Below are 25,075 nucleotides of genomic sequence, written 5' to 3'. Positions count from 1 at the left end.
ATCTTCGGGGAGGGACAAGTGAACACGTGGAATGGTCCTGCCTGATTGACATTCACAAAGAAAGCAGCCAATCAGCTGGAAGGGCTGAGCTCTGCCATGCCAGGATGAAGAGTAGAGGTTTCTGGCACTGCCCGAGGTGGTCCTGGTGCAGGATGGGCTGTAACACAGGCCGTGCTGGATGTAACTGGAGAAGCAGCACAGCCCCACTACAGCATCACTGCTTCCCGATAGACTACCCCCCTCACACGTGTTACAGAGCCAGACCCTGTGCTCTGTCCAATCCTCATTCATAATAAACAGTAATCAGGGGAAGGCTCTTTTATCTAAGTGACACTGGAAACCTAAAACTGATGAATCACCTTCTGTATCGAATCCCCTCCTGTGTGGAAATAGGCCCTTTGGCCCAACAATCCACACCGACCCTCCGAAGGGTATCCCACCCAGACCCATTCCCCTATTACTCTGCATTTTCCTCTAACCTACACATCCCTGAACAATATGGGCAATTTAGCATGACCAATTCATCTGGCCTGCAGACTTTGGGTTGTGGGAGGAAACCTGCGCACCCAGAGGAAACCTGCGCACCCAGAGGAAACCCACACAGACATGGGGAGAACATGCAAACTCCGCACGGACAGATGCCTAAGGGTGGAATCGAACCTGGGTCCCTGACGCTGTAAGGCAGCAGTGCTAACCACTGAGCCACTGTGCCACGCTGTCATGGTGCATTTCTGCAATTGCTGAATCACTTTTTAGTTTCAATTCCCTGTCATTCCGTGTCATTTCATGCCTCATGTCACTATCAAGGAGTCTGCATCTGAAAGATGTGTAGGGTGTGGTTGGTGTCTGTGTATCAGAGATATAAATATGTGTGGACATCCAGCTCCTCAGACAGATTAGAAGGGTGTGGTTGGTGTGTTTATATTTGTAGCTTTGGAAACTGAGTATCCTTTATTCTGATCACCCAGCTCCTCAGGCAATAGTAGGAAACGAAAACAAACAGCTGGGGTATCCTCTGAGATCACCATGAGGTAAGTGAGATATTCATGTGTCCGTACCATGTATGGTATAATCAGCTGGAGCTCAGTGTTCTCCCTCCTGTCTCTGAATTGTGAGTATCTTTTCCTAGTTTCAGGCTCATTTGCACATTCAGGAAGCATTTTCATGTGATTCATGTTAGAAAAACATAAATCCGCTGTAAGACAGAATGACACACATTCTTACCAATCAACTCACCATTAGAAACTGATTTGAAGTTAAGAAAGGAATTCAGTAAGTTTCCAGCTGATCTGTGTTATGAGGTAGAATTGTTAGAATTTCAATAGTACTTAAATTTACATTGAGACAATTGAATAAGGAACTTGTTTTCTGACAGCAATCATTACAGAGAAATTGAATTCCATAGAGCTGGGATTGTTATTTTGATTTCTTCTTGGGATGCCAGCATCATTAGCTGGGCAAACATTTATTGCCCCTCTCAATTCCCATTGTGGTGGTGATGGTACAGCACCTCTTTATCTGCTATGTGCTGTAGTTACACCCATAGTGCTTTTACACCCATATGCTATTATGGAGGGCGCTCCAGGATTTTGGCATGGCCACAGTGAAGGAATGGCAGTTTAGTTTTAAGATAGCGTGATTTTGAGGGGTCCAATGCTATTGATGCCATTATCCTTCTGGATGGAATAGATTGCATGTTTGAAAGGGATTGTTGAAGAAGCCTTGATGTATCATTTCCCTACATGTTGTAAATGGTACACATTGTGTACTAATGGCAGAGGGTGTGAATGTTGAAACTGTTAGATGGACTGTCCATCAAGAGGGATGCTTTATCCCGAATGTTCAGAGCATCATAGGAACTAGCACTCATCCAGATTGGAAAGTATTCCTGACTTGTGCCTTGCAGGTGGCAGACAGTATTTGGGGAGTCAGGAGGTGAATTAATTGCCACTGCAGTCAGAGAGTTTCTATGGCTGGTCCAGTTACATTTCTCATTAATGCTAACTCCTGGATATGTTAATAGTGAATGATTCAGTGATGGTAATGCCATTGAATATCAAAGGGAGATAGTTAGACTCTTTTTTGTTGGACACAGTCATTGATTTTGTTTAAAAACATTATTTGCCACATGTTAATGCAAACAAAGAGCATATATGTTAAGAACAGAAGCAGTCCATTCAGTTCCTTTAGTCTACTTTGCCATTTATAGCTGATCTAATTAGGGTCTCCGATCCAAATTTCCATTTACCTGTAATAGCCATTTACTCCCTGCTGGTCAAAACTATATACGTCTTTGCCTTAAAAGATACTCGATGATACCTTCCCCCCATCCACTTCCCAGACAGCTCTGTCGGTGATCAAATTCTAAAGGCTCATGACTCAGAAGAAGCAAATGCTCCTCATCTCCATCTGAAACGGGAGAACATTCATTTCTAAAAAGGTGTATCTTAGTTTGAGCCCTAAGGGGAGACATCCTTCCAGCATCCAGCTTGTCAGGTCTCTCCGATCCCATACCTTGATAAAACCACCTCCCATTCTTCTGAACTCCAGTGGAAGGAGGCCCAGCCTGACGCATCTTTCCTCAGGAGATAACCACCTGATCCAAGGTATCAGTTGAGAGACCCTCCTCTGAGCTGCTTCGCATACATTTAAATAGTGCATACAATCTTTAATATCCAGCTAAAGCAGTACTCTATCACCTCAAGAATGATATCGTGGAAAGTTTCCATCAGGATGAGAATCAGTTCATGGAAAATAGCCTCTTTGACTGGTTAATGAAATGCTTTTCTGATCAGCTTTCTGTTTCGCAGATACATTCTCTCTCGGTATGTTTGAAGCAAGGTCTGTGTGGAAGAGCAGCTTGATTGTCCAGATTAACAGAGAGATACAGGACTAGCATGAGGGAGGAGGGGTGAGTAAGAAGTTAAATGGCCAGCGTAGATTAAGTGAGGGGGCTCCATTTCAGAACGGAATGTAACATGAGACACAGAGGCACTGGGTAAATGAGAGGCAGATTGTTAACTTGTACCAATAAGTTATCTCATTGAGAGTCCATATGGGTGAGGCTTTTTTGAACACTGAGTAAGAAGATTAAATGGCCAGAGAAGATAGTAAGTACACCAGCAAGCAAAAGCAGAGAAGTGTGTGAACAGCCAGGACTTTGTTATGCAGAATTGTTTGTTGAGATGATCTTTCTAAGGTTTCTATGATCAGTATTCCCAGGAGTCAGGAGCAACCACTAAAGAAGTTGGGAGAAAAGAGATGAATTTTTGGTTAATTTTATTTTCTTGCAGTGACACAGAGAAGAATGCATTGAAAGTGAAGCTTGATTGGCTTCAATGCCACTTCACGTGGACTCCACAGAAAGAAACCATCGACTGGAATGATATGAAACAAAGATTAGAAGATTCAATACAGGCTGGTGTAAAATATCAAGCCAGGTCTTGCAACCATCTCGCCTTTATAAACTGTCTGCAAGGAAACTGTGAAGAGGCAATTCAGAATTTAAAGGAAGCTGAAAGGATTCTGAGGGAGAGACATGGAGATGGATTTGAGAAAAGAATCTTGGTCACCTATGGAAACTATGTCTGGGTTTATTATCACATGGACCAACTGGAGGAGGCTCAGTCCTACCTCGACAAGCTGGAGACAGTCTGTAAACTATTTCCTGAAGCCTCTCGGTTTACAGCAATGATACCTGAGCTTTATGGAGAGAAGGGCTGGTCACTGTTGACTACAGCCGCTCAATATTATGAAGAGGCAAAGAAATGTTTTACAAAGGCCCTGGAGAAAGATCCTGACAACACTGAGTGGAATGTTGGCTATGCCACTGCTCTGTATCGTCTGGAAGGATTTTCTGCAACCCCAGGGGGTCACAAATCCACTGAATCAATAAAACAGTTTAGACGTGTGCTGGAGCTAGATCCTGATCATGCTGAAGCCATGGTGCTGTTAGCTTTAAAACTACAGGAATTCAATCAAGAGGAGGAAGCATCCACATTAGTTGAGCGAGCATTGCAGAGGTCCCGACATCATCCATATGTACGTCGATACGCAGCAAAGTTTTACAGAAAAGCCAGTAAAATAGACAAATCATTAAAGCTGCTGAGGGAATCATTGGCAAATACCCCAAATTCTGCCTTCCTGTACCATCAAATAGGTCTATGTTACAAAAGCCAGCTATTGCATATGATCAAAGCTTCAAACAGAAATAACCCTCACAATTCTACCAATGGAAAGAAAATGGACTTGATTAATCAATGCAAGTACTATTTTAAAAAAGCAGTTAAGCTCAGGCAATCATTTATTAATCCACAACTGGATCTTGCAGTAATATATTCAATAAATGAAGAGCTTCAAGAAGCAGAGAAGATCTACAGTGATCTACTGGAACTGGAAGATATTCGTCTCGAGAATAAGCAAGCAATACGTTTACAGGTTGGGTTATTCGAGCTGAATGTAAAAAAATCCAAACCAAACGCTATCATCCACTTTGAGGAAGTAATGCAAGTGAACTATGATTCACTGGAAAAGGAAAGGTGTCGAAAAATCTTGGAGCGGATAGCAAAACACTGATTTCGCTGGAATCCCAGAGACAGTAAGGCCTTTGGTCTTCTCGGGTTCAAGTATATGGGAAGCATCGTGACGCTATTGAATACCATGAAAAATGCCTTGGAGTTTGATCCTGGCAAGGAAGAATATCTAAGTGCTCTTTGTGAATTATGTCTTTCCATCGAGGTCAGAAATAACCATTCCGGTGAAATACGTCCTTCCATTTAATTTAGCAGTGACCTTTCCAGATAAAACTAAAGATGAATTAATACTCTATTCTTCTGGTACCCACTTTACTTTCATTCTCCTTAGAACTTTCTAATTAAGGATTTTACTCGTGTTTTTAGTTTTCAAGCAATAATCTGGCTGCAATTATTCTAAACACTCACGCTTTGTTCATGAATTGCTGACCACACTGGATTCACCCAGTAGCATTTGTTTCTTTATTCTTATACATTTTGTTGTGTGTGGAAAGAGACAAAATAAAGGGGTTTGGAGGAATTTGAATATATTGCACTGATCAAACAGTCTCAAAAGATATATATAAAATATAGAAATTTTATAAAACAATTAGAAATAGTAGCTGGGCCGGATTTTAAATCCAGTTAAGTTTTGGAGCAGTGTTAATGTAAAAATTCTCTATTTGCTGCGGGTATCAGGCTCTGGGTAATAACCAAGCCTCATTCTTTGTGTCACCAGTCTATGTTCAGTACGTGCAGCATGCAGAGAGATATTTTAGTGGGATTTATAGGTCAATCTACAGTTTACTAGTCCTGATTAGTTTCAAGATCCATTCAACATACAAGAATGTTTTCACACAAGCCTTCCAAAACTGATTAAGTTTCTCTAAACAAGTACAAAAAAATTACACTTACAAAAAACAGGTTTGTAAGGTAACGATACTATCGCTTAAAGAGGTGTATTTTGTCCTGTTTTCTTTAATAAAGAGAGACTGAGGTAGACATGCTGAGTGGACTGCTCCAAGCCAGTAAACAATAGAAACAGCATAAATGGATGGAGTCAGGCTCCCACAGAACAAGGATTTCAGTTTTAGCTTTCAGCAGTTGCTGGAGTCTTGAGGCTGGATGTGGAAGCTGTTATTCCTCTCTATGTTACAATGAAAAGCTGGGGTTCTCTCTTAAGTGAGAATTGCAGGTGGGATAATCTGTTTTACTGAATTTGCCTTTGCCAAGGCTGTGTATATGCGATGTTACTATATTGGAACAGTTGCTGTTTGTATTTACATAATCGATTATTTTGTTAAGTTTTCCAATAGAGTTAAGTTTTGACCAATTCTTCTGTCTTTTGCTTGTATTTTAACTATATGGTATGAATAAAGTATGTTTCGCTTAAAGCCTAGTAGTGTGACCAATTGAATTACATCTGGAACACAGCACCTTACATATGCCTTTAAATATGATAAAAGATAGGGTGCAAGTTAATTATTTAATATATTTGCAGGAGATTTTGTCCGGTCCATAACTATAAGTTGATCCATTTTGGGATATGATCCCAACTGGAGACACTTGTTGACTGGTTACATGTCTCTTGTTCTATTGTGTTGACTGGAGTTCTCCTTCTGTCTTTGTTCTTTCTTGTGCACTGAACCATCTAGAATTATAATTTAATAACCTTGGTCAGCCATTTTGCCCTGTGTAAGGTCAGAGACATTCTGAACTCTAAGTAGTTTGCCAATGTATGGGTACTAGATGATCAATCTCAGATTACTTAAAATGTGTATACCAAATTCCCAGCTAGTTTCTTTGAAGATATAGGTCACCTTATTGATATCACTTCCTATTGTCTCCTGATCAATTCATCATGTGCTATCCACTTTGTGAGATCATCCCTTTGGCAACAGGTTGTCTTTATCAATCCACCAACATTTTCCACCTTTATTGATAAGTAGAACAATATGACTTGAGTATAGTGTGATTAACCATCACCCTAAATGATGCATCTAAAAACACTTCAAAACCTATTAATATCATTTAACTCAAAGAACCAGATTTGATGACTCTACAATAACTGTAGCTTCCTAAAACAAACTAAAGCTCAAAATAACCATAAAACCTAATGTTTAATGGTTTGTTGCATATTTTAAAGTTACAAAGCTAAGCCATCAAGTACATGGTCAGACATCACATGACACCAACAGGTTTATTTGAAATCACAAGCTTTCAAAGTGCTGCTAGGATCAGCTAATGAACGAGCTAATGTGACTTCTGATCTTGTCCATCCCAGTCCAAGCTGAAAATGTGTTGCTGGAAAAGCGCAGCAGGTCAAACAGCATCTTCATCCCAGTCCAACACTGGCACCTCCATATCATCAAGGAAAACATTGCTGGGTCTTTGTATCTTTTACCTTAAAGCATTCTCACATTTCTAACACAAGGGTTACATTAACATAAGTTATAAAGGCAGCAATAAATCCATTAATTCATGCCTTTATTATGGACTCAAGCCAAATAGTTATTTTTCCTTTGCAAAAATAGTTTTACAAATAACCAAAGTTAAGCAGAGTCTAATTTTTTAATAACTCAGTCCCACAGCTATATAAAGAGGCTTAGCTGAAAAGGTTGTTACCTGATTGGGTGAAAAGTAATAAAGTAACAGGGATAGCACACCAAAAGGGGACATAAAGACTGGAAGAAAAGTCATAGGTCACAGGCAAAGCCTGCAAGTCACTCACAGGAACAGAAAGTTGGAAATGCATCATCTGGAAGCAACTGCACAATAACTTCACAAAATGAATGGGACCATACCAGGCGTAAGTTACTGCCACTTTTTTTTACAGGAATGGAGTATGCAACACATTTTTTGAGGCCCCACAAGGGGCAAAGGTGCAACCATGTCATCGCTCATTAACCAATGATAACTATCTGCCCTCAATTCTCACTTCATCCAACGGTCAGGAATTGCCAAAGAACGCAAAGAACAAATTATGAGCATTCAAAGAATTATATTTTCCCCACTGACACCTTGTAATGTGAACTTGACCAATCTTATTGTGACAAGGCACATTAAGCAAAACCTCATGTCCCCAACAATTGGCAGCAGCAATTTATAACAAGTACTGGAAAACTGCTGCCATATTCTCTCGCAGAAAACTAATTCTACAAGGACATAAGCTGTGAAGTGGAAGGGGGTTGGTGATGTGGAGAATGTTTCATGGGATAGATTCCTACTCCCAACAGAATTGAAATGGTTTCCTTGTCACAAAATCACAGAAAAGTGGAGAAAGTGGTCACTTGGCCTACTGAATCCACGCTGACCATCCAAACAGCATGCCATACAAACTCACCTCTGCACTCCCCCACTCTATCCCTCAAGATCCCAGATTTTCCATGGCCAACCCATCTAGCTTGCACATCCCTGAACACTATGGGAAATTTTGCATGGTTTAGCTACTTAACCTGCACATCTTGGACTGTGGGAAGAAACCGGAGCACCCAGTGGAATCCCATGCAGACACGGAAGAAGGTGCAAACTCCAGCAAACATCCGACAAAGGGTAGTATCAAACATGGATTCCTGGTGCTTTAAGGCAGCAATGCAAACCACTAAGCCACCACGTTCACCATGTATTTGGAAGCACACCATAACTCAGAGATCCTTATCGTGGCATGACTGTGACCTCCTTGGGAACATTATTGCAACACTATGTGAGATCAGAACATTAAACTTGGTTGTTAAGGATCTGAGGGCTCAGGCATCCTTCAAAGTCAATCACTGTGACATTTCCCTCAGATTCTCTGCCATTGTGGCAGGCCATAGTGGAATAGACCTCCTGAAGACAAGATTTCAATACCTGGGCCACCCTTGCAGGGCCCAACAGGAGAGGTTAGACAGGGTGTCTGACATCATTGTGATATGCAGCGCATTTCACAATTTGAACTGACAAAGAATGGATGTCTTGGACATGGGTGGAATGGGAGAGCAAGAGCAATCCACTGAGGATTTGAATGACACTAAGCCTCAGGGCATCACTCAGAAGAGGTATCTAAGAGGGAAAGACAGAGGAAGACAAAGAAATAATTCAGAATGTCTGAGAGGCCAGAGATAACCTTATTGCTACCTGCTTTGAGACTGCCTGAACTGGGTAAAAACAATGACTGCAGATGCTGGAAACCAGATTCTGGATTAGTGGTGCTGGAAAAGCACAGCAGTTCAGGTAGCATCCAAGGAGCAGTAAAATCGACGTTTCGGGCAAAGGCCCTTCATCAGGAATACAGGCAGAGTGCCTGAAGGGTGGAGAGATAAATGAGAGGAGGGTGGGGATGGGGAGAATGTAGCATAGAGTTCAATAGGTGAGGCGGGGAGGAGGTTGGAATGGATCGGTGGAAAAGAAGATAGGCAGGTAGGACAAGTCATGGGGACAGTACTGAGCTGGAAGTTTGGAACTGGGATGAGGTGGGGGAAGGGGAAATGAGGAAACTGTTGAAGTCCACATTGATGCCCTGGGGTTGAAGTGTTCCGAGGCGGAAGATGAGGCGTTCTTCCTCCAGGCTTCTGGTGGTGTGGGAGCGGCGGTGAAGGAAGCCCAGGACTTCCGTGTCCTCGGCTGAGTGGGAGGGGGAGTTGAAATGTTGGGCCACGGGGCGCTGTGGTTGATTGGTGTGGGCATCCCAGAGATGTTCCCTAAAGCGCTCTGCTAGGAGGCGTCCAGTCTCCCCAATGTAGAGGAGACTGCATCAGGAGCAACGGATACATTAAATGATATTGGTGGATGTGCAGGTAAAACTTTGATGGATGTGAAAGGCTCCTTTAGGGCCTTGGTTGGAGGTGAGGGAGGAGGTGTGGGCGCAGGTTTTACAGTTCCTGCGGTGGCAGGGGAAGGTGCCAGGATGGGAGGGTGGGTTGTAGGGGCGCACGGACCTGACCAGGTAGTCACGGAAGGCGGAAAGGGGTGGGGAGGGAAATATATCCCTGGTGGTGGGGTCTGTTTGGAGGTAACGGAAATGTCGGTGGATGATTTCGTTTATGAGAAGGTTGGTAGGGTGGAAGGTGAGCACCAGGGGGGTTCTGTCCTTGTTACAGTTGGAGGGGTGGGGTCTGAGGGTGAAGGTGCGGGATGTGGATGAGATGCATTGGAGGGCATCTTTAACCACGTGGGAAGGGAAATTGCAGTCTCTAAAGAAGGAGGCCAGCTGGTGTGTTCTGTGGTGGAACTGGTCCTCCTGGGAGCAGATACGGCAGAGACGGAGGAATTGGAAATATGGGATGGCATTTTTGCAGGAGGCAGGGTGAGAAGAGGTGTAATCCAGATAGCTGTGGGGATCGGTGGGTTTGTAAAAAATGTCAGTGTCAAGTCGGTCGTCACTGATGGAGATGGAGAGGTCCAGGAAAGGGAGGGAGGTGTCAGAGATGGTCCAGGTAAATTTAATGTCAGGGTGGAATGTGTTAGTGATGTTGATGAATTGCTCAACCTCCTTGCGGGAGCACGAGGTGGTGCCAATGCAGTTATCAATGTATCGGAGGAAGAAGTGGGGAATGGTGCCGGTGTAATTACGGAAGATGGACTGTTATACGTAGCAAACAAAGAGGCAGGCATAGCTGGGGCCCATACAGGTGCCCATGGCCACCCCTTTGGTCTGGAGGAAGTGGGAGGATTCGAAGGAGAAATTGTTAAGTGTGAGGACCAGTTCAGCCAAACAAATGAGAGTGTCGGTGGAAGGGTACTGTTGGGGATGTTGGGAGAGGAAGAAATGGAGGGCTTGGAGGCCCTGGTCATGGTGAATGGAGATGAAGAGGGACTGGATATCCATGGTGAAGATGAGGCATTGGGGGCTGGGGAAACGGAAGTCTTGGAGGAGGTGGAGGGTGTGGGTGGTGTCTCGAACGTATGTGGGGAGTTCCTGGACTGGGGGGAATAGGACAGTGTCCTGGACTAGGGGGGATAGGACAGTGTGCTGGGTTCAAACCTTTGATACACATTTAGTTACTCACCTGGCAGGCAGACCCTTATTTAGTATAAAGGACACAATTTTGTGTCTTGTAGATTAAATGTTGCATAATCTATGTTACCTTCTTATGTTCTACCTTCAGTGAGAACGTGTCAATCGTTATGCATAAATCTGCTCCACATCACCACGAAAGCAGAAGAGACAGTAAAATCCGGCATAAAAATGATGAATGTGTCAAAGCATCTATGTGGATGTGACATGAGTGATCTGTAGACCAATCCCTCACAATAGCCACCGGATTGAACTGAATCCTGAGGAATCTCCTTTTTGGGGAATTCCTGATCTACACCCCTTCAATGCTCAGAGAGGACATAGACTGTACTGTTTGCCTTGAAATGCATGAACACGCAGGACCTTGGAAACCCGAAGGTCCTGGCACTGTCAATTTCTCCATCTCAGTCTCCATGCAAGTAGTCAAGTGACGCACTCATCATCTCACTCACAAAATAATGAGGTGAGAAGCGTGTGCTCGCATGAGATAACTCACCCCAAATCAAAACAGAAATGACATTACAAACCCAGTTTGTCCCCTTTTTTTTAACTTTCAAGGAATCAAAGAATTCCTACAGTGTAGAAACAGGCCCTTCAGCCCAACAAGTCAATGCTGACCCTCTGAAGGGTAACCCACTCATTCCCCTAACTTATTCTCCTATATTTACCCCTGAATAATGCACCTAACTTACACATCCATGAACACTATGGTCTATTTAGCACAGCTAATTCACCTAACCTGCACATCTTTGGACCATGGGAGAACACCAGAACGCTCAGAGGAAACCCACAAAGACATAGGGAGAACGTGCAAACTCCACACAGACTAGAATTGAACCCGGGTCCCTGACGCTGTGAGGCACCAGTACAAACCACTGAGCCACCATGCCTCCCTGTGGGATAAATGGATAAACAATAAATGGGATAATCTGTTCAATGCCTGAGGAACACAGGAAAGATAGGAACATTAGAACAGAAGTAGCCCATTCAGCCCCTTGAGCCTGTTACACCAATCAATGAGACCAGTGGCTTTGGCCTGTATCCCTTCATATCTTTGCTTAACAAAAAATTATCCATTTCAGATGTAAAGATTTAGAGATCAGTGAAATTGAGAATGCCTCCAGGAAGGGCAAATAAAGTGGTACAATTCCAGCCATTCTGTCAGCTTTGGTATTAGGCAGGAGAATTACCTTAGGGGCGAAAACTCAAAAGATATAATCCAGAGCAAAGCAAAACACCCAAAGGGTGTTCTGTGGTGTACATTTCTATGTTCTATTTTCTATTGCCCTGTACGGTTCAAAAACCTGAAAGAACATTCAGGATGAACAGAAAGGCAACGATCTTACTGAAAGCAAGACCAGCAAATGCATGTGAGTGCCGTACAATATATGATAGGGAGAGCAGACCTACATCAACTCAATCACAGAATGGTAAAGGGTAACGGAAGTGGTTAGAAGGAGTTTTCTTCAGCAATCATGTGACCCAGACCGTGGCAAGTAAGGAAAGATCCACAAAAACTGTCCATCTGATATTTGATCTTGTAGGGAATGACATTTATGTGTTAACAACCAAGTAGTATACTGATGAGGGCTTGTTTTCTGTCTCGAGAGAAGAGATAAAGATGGGAGTTTTGCAGATATAGCAAATCAGAAACAACCAGGCTTACCCTTACTGGGACAGTCAATTCTGTAATGCTCCAACTGAACAAAACAATTTTCAATGGACACTGTGGGATTATGGTGAGCCTTGATTGAAATCTGGGAGTAATTCAGGACTTTGATGCTGCAGTTTTACTGGTAAGGCGCTCTAAAGCAAAGTTCGTTTGAAAGTACCTTTTCCTTATTTTGGCGGGCTAGGTGATGAAAACTAACACTTAGTCTACATTGAATTTAGTTTACTCGTAAAAGAAAATCGTAAAATATGAAATCTCGTCATTTGGTTATAACTGATGTTTCATCTCTTTTTGGAAGTATTAGTCTCCATAGAGATATATAGGAGACATTAACATACATTCAGCAGTGAGAGAACTGGCACTTGGGCCCTCAGGCACCATCTCTTGAGTGCATAAGAGGGGGAAGCAATCATCAATTTATTCACCTTGTACAGTGTGTAACATGGGAACCTAAAGTGAATTTGTCAGTGTGCTAGTTTGACTGTATTCACATGCCCCTAGCAGCTTCAAGGTCAGACATTAGGCTCTGTCCACAACCTTATGAGGGCCTACCAGCTGGTTTGAAAATTCATTGACATGGAACAGAGCAAGTACTGGTGCCATTGAAATGCCCATGGTATCCATGTAGTACACACAACACCTGGGAGCCAAATTTCCAAATAATTACATCAATTTAAACCTGAACTAGAGGAAGAAACCAAAGGAGTAGGCATTTGGTCCTTGAAGACTGCTCCATCATGCAATAAGAAGATGGCTGATCTGATCCTGGCTGTCACTTCACTTTGCTCCCTCCCTTGTAGATCCAATTAATATATTCAATCATCCAGACAATGTCCCTCCTGAAGAGGAAACTCCTCTTCAATTTCATTTCATTTGGAGCACCCTTGTTGTGAAACAGTGTCCCTTGTTCTAGATTTCCCCACGGGGCAAAATATCTTTCAGCATCTACCCTGTCAGTATCCCTCAGAATTGTAAATGGTTTAATACGATCACCTCTTAATCTTTGAAACTCCAATGAGGACAGACCCAACCTGTTCAACCTTTCCTCATGTGATGACCCCATCAACCCAGGAATCTGCTGAGTGTACCATCTCCAAACTTCCTCTAATGCCAGAAAATTCCTTATTCAAGAAGGGGACCCAGACAGCATACAGTTCTCTTGATGTCATCTCACCAATATCTTTCACATCTGGTGTAAGCCCGCACTACATTTATACTTCTCCCCACCTCTCCCATTAACATTTCCAACCCATGGTAATGAAGACCAAGAATGTAGAATGATTCCAAAGGCTGAAAGACATTAAACCCCAAGGATAAGTTGTTTGATGCATACTTCAGTTTAGTAATCCAAAGTGAAAAACAAAATGAGAAGTTAAAATGAAAATGTAATGCAATTCGGTCGATCCTGACAAGAGAGGGAATGACTAAAACAAAGATAAGGGTAAGAGGCTCTAATTATTTGGGGTGATCTTGCTTCAAGTGAATTCCATTGCCCTGAGAACTAAACACTAACTGGCTGAGGAGTTGAATAGTTACCATATTGTGACTAACTTCAACTCTTGCTTGTATGTTTGGACATATGCTCAATAGTGTATGTCTTCCTAAAAATCATTGCTGTTAGATTTCTTAGGGGTGTGCTTGCTGCCTGTCTGATACCTGAAATTATATCCTGGAGACATTGACTCCCTGGTTGGACACAAGCTCATAGGCAATGGACTCAGACCAGTCTCTCACTGAGAGTTTGATTGTTTATGTAGAGACCAGCGACTGTAGTAGGTTATTTAACCACATGCGACACCACACTACTGTCCAACCTCGTCCTCCACCAGCCAACCACAGCTACTTCCCAGATTTCCAAACCTAGGGATGTAGTAAAATCTCCTCAAAACTTCTCATAAAAACCTGAAGTAGCCGTTAGTATGGATGAGAACTCCACACCCCTTTTGGCAACCTGTTTGCTGCATTTCCTTTTGTGCGGCATTGATAATGTGATAACATTTTGTTTTAATGTTTTGAATGAAGAAAAGGAAGATTGGTTCAATTTTATGTCAAATTCTTCTCTATTTCCATTTGGGAGTTGGTGCAAATTTTATATTTTCATAATCCTCAGCAGCAGCAGGGAATCTATTGCTGAGAGAAATAAAAATTTTCAGTTAATTTCCCTTTGTCTTTAAGGAAATGCCAAAGATAGAAACAGAATTGGGAGCCCATCTCCATTGGTGGAAAATCATTGCAGTCTAGGCTCCAGGAGACAAGCCTCATTGACAAGTGGGACTTGTGTTGATGGAATCAGTGTGTGTAATGGTGAGGTTTTAATGACTCTGTACCCTTTAGATCATCACAGCTGTTGTCCCTTTACAGAGTCCTCTTTGGCTAAAGTGGCTATAGTTTCCATTCACAGCTTTTAGACAAGTTGCCCTGTGTTGACCAGAAGGTACTGTGGTAGTTTTCCAAATGATGACAATTGTCTGGAAACATGACAAACTGCTAGAACTGATTTTTCTAATTTAATCCCCATTATAGGTTAATGCAGTGTGCACACGATTAACTGTTTTCATTCACCCACATCGACAATGGAATGCAAGCAATTGCTGATAATACAATTACAACAAAATTCAGTTTGGCAAATCAATTTCAGCAGCATTGTGTTATATTCTTTTAAATGCATTTTTCTATCTTCTATTCTTCCCCCCCGTTCCTGCGTTTCCCTTCACCCAGACTGCGAGAGTCTGCAGTAAATGGCCTTTCCTCGGGGATTGTCCCAGCTGCTCTGTGTTGGCCAATCAGGGCCTTAGATGGTTTGCTGAAGGCTTGATGAAGCTGACAACTTCCAGGACAGGGAGACTCCCAGTGACAGGGGCTGAGATCTGAGTGAACGCTCTGTAGGGGATGTCCCATCACCCCTCAGTAAGTCCTCAGGGACACAGAATTGAGCTGTTGGTTTATTTGAAGGGTCTGCAGTGATTATTGGCCCTCTCCCAACTGTCACATTTGGGAACCCTTTCACCCAATGGGAGCCTTTCTGTGAAAAGGCAGCAAGTGAAGAGGGGTTTTATTCCAGTCTCTAGAGGCTGGATTGGATATTGTTAACACACCATCATCACCATCGAAAGAGGAGCAGTCACATGCTCAGACTATCACTGAGACCAATGGTGCTTTCACCTAAAGTGTACTGCTCCTATAATAAAGTGTTCAGCATCATGATAAAGCACATATTTTCATCTATATTTGGGTATCAGTTTAACTCACTGTGATCCAGACCACGCTAGAACTCAATGGGGGTGAGTTTAGACCAAGCCACCTGCGGGAAATGGGGTGAAGCTGTGTGGGATCCTCAATAACATCCAGAGCCTGGGGTTTGGTGATATTCATGAGCACTGACTGTGATGGTAACTCTATCTAGAGCAGGGGGGCACTGCTTTTTCTTTTCCCACTGAAGCAGCCCTGAAGAGGAACAGGACATCAGGAGGATGAAGGGTTGTACATTCATTTGACCAGGAAGTCTGGTCCCAACTTTGAAGGGTTAAGGCTCCAGTATCCCAGAATCTTGATGTTTTCCCCTTTCTAATCAGTGGAACCCTGCCAAAATTTCCATCAATTCACTAGCCTGGCTTTAAACATGCTTGGCCTGATTTTTACAGCAAAGGGTATGTTTTGAACTGCCCTCATAGCACAAAATCAATCTGGTGTCATATACATTATTGTTATTGTATTAGCTTCTCAAATTCAGAATAATGATTGCATTTGTATCCCATTCACTCAACTTAAATTCCAACCTGTATTTTGTTTCTCCTCACACACAACTAAATCTCTAAAGCTGCAGAAATCAAATAATGTTTGGTTAGATCGCATGCGAGCAATATTCCACTAAGAAGCAACAGGACTTGGAATATTTTTAACTGGAATGATTATTTAAGCGTTATATATGCATGCATAATATCTTAATTTTAAAGGAAGTGCTTGCAGAATAGAAATGAAAAGGTCCCCAGCGGAAGTTCTGAGAAAATATTCACCCCTTTCAAATATGTTTGCTTGGCAAGTCATTGTTGATCTCAGTAGAAAGGTGTAATTCAAAGATAGCAGATCTTTATTCTTCATTGAAAAGCTCTTGCAGTTTGAGCTTCACAAAGCATGTCATAAGTCCAGGCTCCTCCCCATCTAGCAGGTACATGGCCCCAAGAATGCACAAAGCCTTTATGTCGCCTGGGTTATTTCGAAGTCGTCTCTTTGCGATCTTTTCCAAGCTGGTGCGGCAGAGTTTTTGTTGTTTTGAGTTTCTTTTGATAGAAAATCCTTCCAGAAAATGTGTGACGGCATTCGGTTCTGATCTTTTCCAATACAGTTCAAATTTCCCAGCCTTGTAAGTGACATACTGCTTATCTTCTGGACAACCATATTCCAATTTCAGTAGGTCACTGTAGATCATTTCAGCCTCATGAATTTCTTCATTTACGATGAGGATATCTGCAAGTTTCACCTTTGCTCCTGTAAACGATGGTTTGAGCGCAACTGCCTCACTGAAGTAGTGTCTGCATTGTTCAATCAAAGTGGCCTTCTCTTGAGAAGCAGGATCATCAGGCCCATTGCTGCATCGGACTGGGCCCAGTGCTTGTAGTTTGTCATTGTAACACTGACCTATTTGATGGTACAAAAATGATGAGTTTGGTGTAATTTTTAATGCTTTCTCTAACAGCTTGAAAGCATTTTCTACATCTCCTTCTTTCCTGTAAAACATTGCTGCATATCGAAGCACATATGGATGACCAGGAGACTTCTGCAATGCTCGCTCAACTAATGTGGATGCTTCCCCCTCTTGACTTAACTCTTGTAGTTTTAAAGCTAACTGCACCATGGCTTCAGCATGATCAGGATCTAGCTCCAGCACACGTCTAAACTGTTTCATTGATTCAGTAGATTTGTGACTCACTTGGGTACCTGAAAATCCTTCTAGACGGGACAGTGCAGTGGCATAGCCAACATTCCACTCAATGTTGTCAGGATCTTCCTCCAGGGCCTTTGTAAAACATTCCTTTGCCTCTCCATAATATTGAGCGGCTGTAGTCAACAGTGACCAGCCCTTCTCCCCGTAAACCTCAGGTATCATTGCTGTAAACCGAGAGGCTTCAGGAAATAGTTTACAGACTGTCTCCAGCTTGTCGAGGTAGGACTGAGCCTCCTCCAGTCGGTCCATGTGATAATAAACCCAGGCAGAGTTTCCATAGGTGACCAAGATCCTTTTCTCAAATTCATCTCCATGTCTCTCCCTCAGAATCCTTTCAGCTTCCTTTAAATTCTGAATTGCCTCTTCACAGTTTCCTTGCAGACAGTTTATAAAGGCGAGATGGTTGTAAGACCTGGCTTGATATTTCACACCAAGCAGTATTGAATCTTCTAATTTGTGTTTCATATCACCCAAGTCAATGGTTTCTTTCTGTCGAGTCCACGTGAAGTGACATTGAAGCTGATCGAGATTCACTTTCAACAAATTTTCCCGTGTGTCACTGCAAGAAAATAAAATCTTTTACAATCTCTATTTCTGAAGCTGCAGCTTTTCCATTTTATTTTGGTCATTTGAATTAATTCTTAGCTTGGCCTTTGGTAGTATTAGATGACAGGTTAAAGATATTTATGAATGACATAATATTATATCATTCTAAAGGATTTCATTTATTCTCACGATTGGACTCTGCTGGTGTCTCTCAATATTGAAACCACAAATGATTATTAGTTAATATTACTTGTCTAATGTATCCTGTTTATAAACCTTCAAAATCGGCAAGATTTTAACTCAATCAAAAGCCATGTAGCTACACCACTGCATCTGAAACCTTTCCAGTCAGGCAGTCCTCTTTAGATTTGCCATCTTTTGTGTATCTTGACCAGAGGTTTCTTTTTAAACTAACCTTATCATGGCCACTCTTTTGAAGGTGTCGCAGTCTAAAATAGTTTGATCAGGGCAAACACCAATTGAAGGGCCATGTTTGTCATTATGGAATGCAACAGTGCCCATAATTCTCCTCCGTCTTTGTTGGTCTCTCATCGGTACTTTTGAAAACAAAAGCCATCCAGCTATGTTTTTAAACAATGCAATGATGAAGCTTCTGGGCGATGTCTAGTGGAGGCATTTGTTAGCTGATAGATACATCAAAGGACATCTCTTCCCAGTCCAGAGAATGCTTCACTCAGCAGCCCCTCGTCCCAGTTGTCCCTTCCCCATCACTCACTCACTCACTCAGCAGCCCCTCGTCCCAGTTATCCCTTTCCCATCACTCACTCACTCACTCACTCACTCAGCAGCCCCTCGTCCCAGTTATCCCTTTCCCATCACTCATTCACTCAGCAGCTCCTCGTCCCAGTTATACCTTCCCCATCACTCACTCACTCACTCACTCAGCAGCCCTTCATCCCAGTTATCCCTTCCGCCTCACACACTCACTCACTCAGCAGTCCCTCGTCCCAGTTTTCCCTTCCCCATCATTCACTCACTCACTCACTCACTCAGCAGCTCCTCGTTCCAGTTATACCTTCCCCATCACTCACTCACTCACTCACTCAACCAACAGCTCCTCGTCCCAGTTATGCCTTCCCCATCACTCACTCACTCACTCACTCAGCAGCCCCTCGTCCCAGTTACCCCTTCCCCATCACTTACTCACTCACTCACTCAGCAGTACCACCTTCCTTAATGCCAAAGTATACCCACTCCTTTGTACCTTTTGTAGCACAACTCCAGCTGGCTGGTAGCCTTGGGGAGGGAGGCCTTGCCTAACCAGCCGTCTGCTGATCTGCCGATAAATCAGGGTGCCCCCTCTCCAGCCTGAACAGTTTTTACCCAATGAGTGCTCCTCTCACAGCACCTGCTAGGCTGGTACCCGAGCTGTCATTCACCCTCCTGCTGCTCACTGCTCCTCCTCTTAAAAGCTCTTTTGCTTCCCACTGGTGCTGCTAATAGACACAACAGCCTCTCCATCACCACCTGGCATACGATCACACACTCAAAGTGCAAGACTCCAATCTCATGTTCCATGAATACAATCAGACCATCATCCTGACCAGTATCAAGGAGGAGATAATCAGTGCATAACACATCCAGCTGGCCCAATGAATGCTCCCTTTAACCTGCACCTCCTCCTGCAGCCCTGCTTTCTCCAAAGTGTTTCCTTCTTGATGGAGAAGCTAGCGTATCTATTAAGTTACACCATTCACACATATGGGAAACACAAACCTATTTAAAGTCAGAGTGCAACAGACAGCTCCATTTTTGCAGGAGTGAGGCCTGTTTCCTGCAGTATGGTTTTGCTGGGTGAAGGTTCTGGAACTCCCTCCTAAATGGTGTTATGGGTGTATCTACACCAAATAAACTGATGGTTCAAGGTGGCAGCCCACCCCCATCTTGTTAAGAGCCATTAGAGGTGTACAATAAATGCTAGCCCAACCAGGGAATCTCACATTGTCTCTATTTTATGTCTCGGCGGAAAGCCAGCGCCTCAGACAGGGTTGAACTCCCTCAGTACTACATTAAGAGAAGGACAGGATTGTGTGATCAAATCATTGGAATATGATTCGAGCCCACATCACAATGACTCAGAGACAAGAGGGAGAGCACTGAGCTCCAGCTGTCTATACTGTACACGGTATGGATACATGAAGATCTCACTTACCCCATGGTGATCTCAGTGAATACACCAGCTGCTTCTTTACTTTTCCTTCTGCTGTCTGAGGAGCTGGATGATCAGAGTGAAAGGTGCTCAGTTTCCGAAAGTACAAATATATACACACCAACTACAACTCATGCATTATTCGGAATGCAGTGACGTTTCCTGAATTGCAGAAATTAGAGGAAAATGAAACTGAAAGGTGATTCATCAGTTTCAGGTTTCCAGTATCACTAAATTAAAAGCGCCTTCCCCTGAATACTGTTTATTATGAATGAGGATTGGACAGAGCACAGGGTCTGGCTCTGTAACACGTGTGAGGGGGGGTGGTCTATCGGGAAGCAGTGATGCTGTGATGGGGCTGTGCTGCTTCCCCGGTTACATCCAACACGGCCTGTGTTACAGCCCATCCTGCACATGGACCACCTCAGGCAGTGCCAGAAACCTCTACTCTTCATCCTGGCATGGCAGAGCTCAGCCCTTCCAGCTGATTGGCTGCTTTCTTTGTGAACGTCAATCAGACAGGACCATTCCACATGTTCACTTGTCCCTCCCCGAAGATCATTTATCCAATTTCAAACAGGGCCCTTGCTCTGGTGATGTTGAAATGGCCAGAGTTTAGATGATTGAGAATAACGTGTGTTATCGTCACATCCTAGTGAACACTGGGGTATCTTTCTGGAGATGTCACAGTGGTTTTCTGTCTTTAGCAGGAAGTATTGCTGAATCCTCATAGGGAGGCCAGACCCTTGGGTCAGCTGCTCAGTTACAGGCTGCAGCAGGTATTGGGCAGCAGGGGCAGTGCCCTCTGGGATTGTGAGACACGGATCATTTCAATGGAGAGGTATACACCCCACAGAAACCCCTCTGTCAATATGGCGCTGGAGTCCTGCAGGCTTCTTGACAGTGACATGAGACAGGGAATGTACGCAGCATCTCAGTGAGTATTGTAATCAGTGTTCACTCATATATCACCCCATTAACATCGACAACCAAGTCCCGATACCAGAAGCTGTTTGTGGCCTCACTGTCACATGAATGATCCACCTCATGTGGCTACAGCTCACTCAAGCCTATACCTTCAGCAGCTGCTGATCCTGTCATTAGACATAGTCTACAAGGAACACTAAGTGCAATGATGTGAGCTGGGGCAGGGGGCGGGGAGCTATGACTGTCATGGTAAGTACTGGGACCTGTTCATTATCGCTGCGCTGTTGTTTGCTCTGCTCCCAGGGCTGGTGCAGCTGGACAAATTAGGTTTCCCTAAGCAGAGAATCAGAAGAGGCAAGCTCAGGACTGTTAATGGATTCAGTGATGGGGATGTGGTGCACTGAACAGAATGAGAGGTTGATATTGTGTTGGCCTGAAGGCCTAAGCAGGACGACAGTGATGGATTCTCCATTGGAAGCTGGATCATGAGTCAGGAATGTTCCGTGAAATAAGTTTGTGAAAAATCAGACATGACCTTGGGGCCAAAAGGCAGGATTTGACAGGAACCATCATTCGTACCCAAGGAGTCTTTCCTCATCATTACGTCCTGATTTTCCAGCTGCAGCTGCTCTGAGGTCTCTTACCAATAATCCACTCTTCTGGACTGTGTAATGAAACTCCCATCAACAGGTGACGACAGTGAGGGAGGGCAATAAGGAGGGTAGCTCCAGCAGTTCAGGCTGGACCTCCAGAACTAGATGCAATGGTAAGGGAGGGCAGTTAGAACAGTCAAACAGGCCCTCTCTGGAAAACAAGGTGCGTTTGGGATAGAAGGAGCAGAACTACAAAGGATTCCTCAAAAAATGTCAACCACAGATTTACTTCAAGTAAATACTTTCTTGTTTAACCTTTCATGTTTGTACTGACCTGTTGTCAGTGGAATGGAGAATCCCTAATTCATGATCTTTGGGCCATATTAAAATCTCACGTTACATTTCGTTGTAGTTGACAGGATTTCATAGCACAGGCATCAAGTAATGGCAGAAACCATGGAGAAAACAGTCAAGCAGTTGAAATTAGCATTATCCATGAGGGAGACTCAGGGGTTGGCGTGGGGAATCCACTTTTCAAACTAACCTAGACATAGGATTCCCATGTACTTTTCTTTGGTTCTGTGAAGGTGGAAAGTTATCCTTCTGATCAGATAGTCTACTTGTCAATGAGTAAGACATTTTGGGGGAAAGCCACAAACACTTGCTGATCTGGCAGTTGAGGAGACACTGCCAGTTATGACATCTAGGTACCTCAACGTGAGGAATCAGGCAACGGTTGTAATGGAACATTTGTATGGAACAAGTCCATTAGAAAATAGGGCGAAGAGATACAGATGTTCTAAGAAGATGGCAGTGGGTCTTTGAGGTAATGGTAAGGGTTCTGGGGGCAACAGAAGCAAGCAAGCTGAAGGAGAGGACATGGTTTCTATACTCCTGGATTCAGTAAAGTCACTTGATCGCATCATCCTCCTGGAGTCCTCCTTTAAACTGACCAGGGACAGGCCACTGAAGGTCCATGTAGTGGACACATTGAGGAGTGGAAACATCCAGATGGACCTGAAGAGGCTTGAGTGTGAACAACATCAATTGCATTTCTTTGAGGTGCACGGTCAAGCCATCCAGATAATTGGGAGAAGCTGGACGCCCAAGATCAGAAATACACCACCTTCATGGAGATGACTGTCAGCATAGGTGGGAAGCTTCATTCCACGTAAATACTTCCTTGTTTTGCTCCAAGGTTGTAATGATTTGATGCCAGTGGAAAAAGATCACCTGCTTCCTGATATTTGGACCATCCATGTTAAGACAGAAATCTATATCTTCACCATTTATAAACTTCTTCTCTCAACCTTATTCTTCTTTAAAAAAAAAAATTGTCCTGGAGCCTTTGCTTCTGTTATCATGCTATCTTTAGATTATCCAACTTGGTCACCCTATCTTTCCAAATCTCAGCTCCAGCCCCTCAGCTATGCTAAAAGCTTCTCCTTTTTTCTGTTGCTTGTCCCTGACTTACTTGACTGACAGCTTCCTGCTGTGCCTTGCATGGCACCTTTCAATCAGCCCATTGTCACGGCTTCTTGATACAAGGCAATCCGACAAGGAGCATCTCATACAGTCTCATCCTACCCTCTTACTGACCTCCCTGTGCAGAACATTCACTGGGGGCATCCCTTTTTTTCTTAACTTCATTCATGGGATGAGGCCTCATTGGTTAGGCCACCATTTATTGCCCAGAGAGCAGTTAAGAGTCAACCACATTGCTTTGGGTCTGGAGTCATTTGTCATCCAGGCCAGGTAAGGATGACAGTTTCCTTCCCTACAGGATATCAGTGGACCAGATGGGCTTTTCCAACAATGGATTCATGGTCATCATTAATTTCAGATATTCTTATTCCACCATCTGCCGTGGCAGGATTCAAAACTAGGTTCTCAGAATGTGCCTGTGTCTCTGGATCAACCGTCCAGTGATAATGCCACTGGGCCATTGCCTCCCCTTGCCTGCCTTCCAATCTCCTTTCTGATCCATTGACCTCCATCCAGTATTGAGCCTGTGGGCTCTGCCTAATGGAGGTCAGTTCTCACCCCCTGTCCACCACCCTCCAAATGCCTGTTCACTTGGCAACTGGAAACCTATTGTGAAGGATTTCGGGGAATTAAAGCCCTTAAATATAATTCATTAGAAAAAGAATGTGTACCTCATCATTATTGTTAAATATGGTGATTTTGTTTTCAAAGTTCACTGGCTGTGTTGACCTAGAATACTACTCAGTATGGTTTCATTTCCAGATTGTTGACTCCTCAGTGTCAATAGAAACTGAACATGCAAAGGTAAAGCAATTACCAGTGTTTTAGTTTCTATGTTCAAACCACAAGAATATTTTTAGTTGAGATATTGTGGGTGTGTGAAACATTGCATTTCCTGAACAAAAGAGATAAGGACTGAAGTGGACATGGTACAAGTTAGGACAGCACAGAGAATTGGATGAGGCCTTAATTGGCAATGGCTCAATTTTAGTATACCCAAAGGGTGAGAAAGCAAACAGCTAGAACAATGGTGCTCAGTTTTGTTAACCATATCCAGTTTTATGCAGGAAACAAATACTTTAGCACTGAGAACACTTCAAGTACTGTTCTCCATTAACTTACTGTTAGAGATGAAATTAAAGAAAAATATCTGTCTCATTTGCCATCAGACAATAAGATATCAGAGCAAAAGTAGACATTCAGTCCACTGAGTCTGTGCCATTATCCAATGTGATCATAGCTGATCAGATAATCCTCAACTCCACTTTCTTGCCTTTTCCCCATAACCCTTGATTCCCTTAATGATTAAAACTTGTCTATCGCAGCCTTGAATATACTTAACAATCTGATTTCAGCAGCCATCTGCTGAAAAAATCCCATAGATTCACTGCCCTTTCAGAGAATAAATTCTTGTTCTTCTCTGTCTCAAATGTGTGACCCCTAATTCTGAGAATATGCCCTTTGTTGCTAGACTTACCTACAAGGGGTAACAAATTTTCTGCATATACCCTATCAAGTCTCCAAAGAATCTTGTATGGATCAGTAACATCACCTTTTATTCGTCCAAACTCCAGTGTGGGACGGATTAGTTCATTAGGACTCATCCCCCACCCCCAGCCCTGCCCCTTTTATGCTCCATACCCTTTGAAATAATGGTCAGCATTTAATTGGATCTCCGTATTACCAACTGAATTTGGATGCTAGTCTTTTTTGTGATTCATGCATAAGGGCACCTAAAACCTCTGTTTTTTTAGCTTTCGGTAATGTTTTCTTTCCATTTAAATAATATTCAGCTCCTCTGTTCTTCCTGCCACTTTGTTTTCCATCTACAGTTTTTTCACACTCGCTTAACCTGTCTATATCACTGTGCAAACTCCTTGTGTCATCCTCACCACTTGCCTTCCCACCAATTGTTGTGTCACCTACAAACTTGGCCTTGGTACATTCACTTTCCTCACCCAAATCATTAACAAATTGACCAGCCCCTATGGGACTCCGTTAGTATGGGCTGCCATTGTCAAAATGCCCAGCCCAATTAGAACACTATGTATTTCTGATATAGATCATGGAAACTCCTTCTAAGTTTACATTTACATTTACATTTAGACAACCTGACTATAAACTGAGGATTTCCTTTGTGGGGTGGGGGGTGTAGGTTTGCTCGCTGAGCTGTAGGTTTGATATCCAGACATTTCATTACCTGGCTAGGTAACATCATCAGTGGCAACCTCCAA

At 43.2% G+C, this 25,075-nt stretch overlaps 2 protein-coding genes across 2 annotated transcripts; one reads left to right on the top strand and one right to left on the bottom strand.

Moving 5' to 3' along the window:
• The first annotated feature begins 1,007 nt into the window (after positions 1–1,007).
• LOC122561063 (antiviral innate immune response effector IFIT1-like) lies at positions 1,008–5,905 on the top strand. Its single transcript, XM_043712421.2, has 2 exons — positions 1,008–1,111; positions 3,294–5,905. Exons 1-2 carry the CDS (start codon positions 1,047–1,049, stop codon positions 4,573–4,575), a joined length of 1,347 nt encoding a protein of 448 aa, XP_043568356.2. The 5' UTR covers positions 1,008–1,046; the 3' UTR covers positions 4,576–5,905.
• Positions 5,906–14,672: 8,767 nt separating this feature from the next.
• Positions 14,673–19,989, bottom strand: LOC122561064 (antiviral innate immune response effector IFIT1-like). Its single transcript, XM_087999037.1, has 2 exons — positions 19,840–19,989; positions 14,673–17,679 (listed from the first exon to the last, which is right to left on the bottom strand). The coding sequence occupies exons 1-2, from the start codon at positions 19,842–19,844 to the stop codon at positions 16,266–16,268; spliced, it is 1,419 nt and encodes a 472-aa protein (XP_087855163.1). The 5' UTR covers positions 19,845–19,989; the 3' UTR covers positions 14,673–16,265.
• Positions 19,990–25,075: the final 5,086 nt, after the last annotated feature.

This window comes from Chiloscyllium plagiosum, unplaced genomic scaffold, assembly GCF_037043375.1.
Source record: "Chiloscyllium plagiosum isolate Xiang-an unplaced genomic scaffold, Cpla_swu_hap1 HiC_scaffold_22, whole genome shotgun sequence".
In the NCBI taxonomy this organism is placed as follows: Eukaryota; Metazoa; Chordata; class Chondrichthyes; order Orectolobiformes; family Hemiscylliidae; genus Chiloscyllium; species Chiloscyllium plagiosum.
Note: the sequence above shows the minus strand (reverse complement) of the source record. Positions and strands in the feature narration are given on the sequence as shown.

Coding starts and splice junctions, on each gene's coding strand:
- LOC122561063 (XM_043712421.2), top strand. CDS start 1,047: ATGTGTCCGTACCATGTATGGTATAATCAGCTGGAGCTCAGTGTTCTC. Junction 1,112..3,293: donor CTCCCTCCTGTCTCTGAATT/GTGAGTATCTTT, acceptor ATTTTCTTGCAG/TGACACAGAGAAGAATGCAT.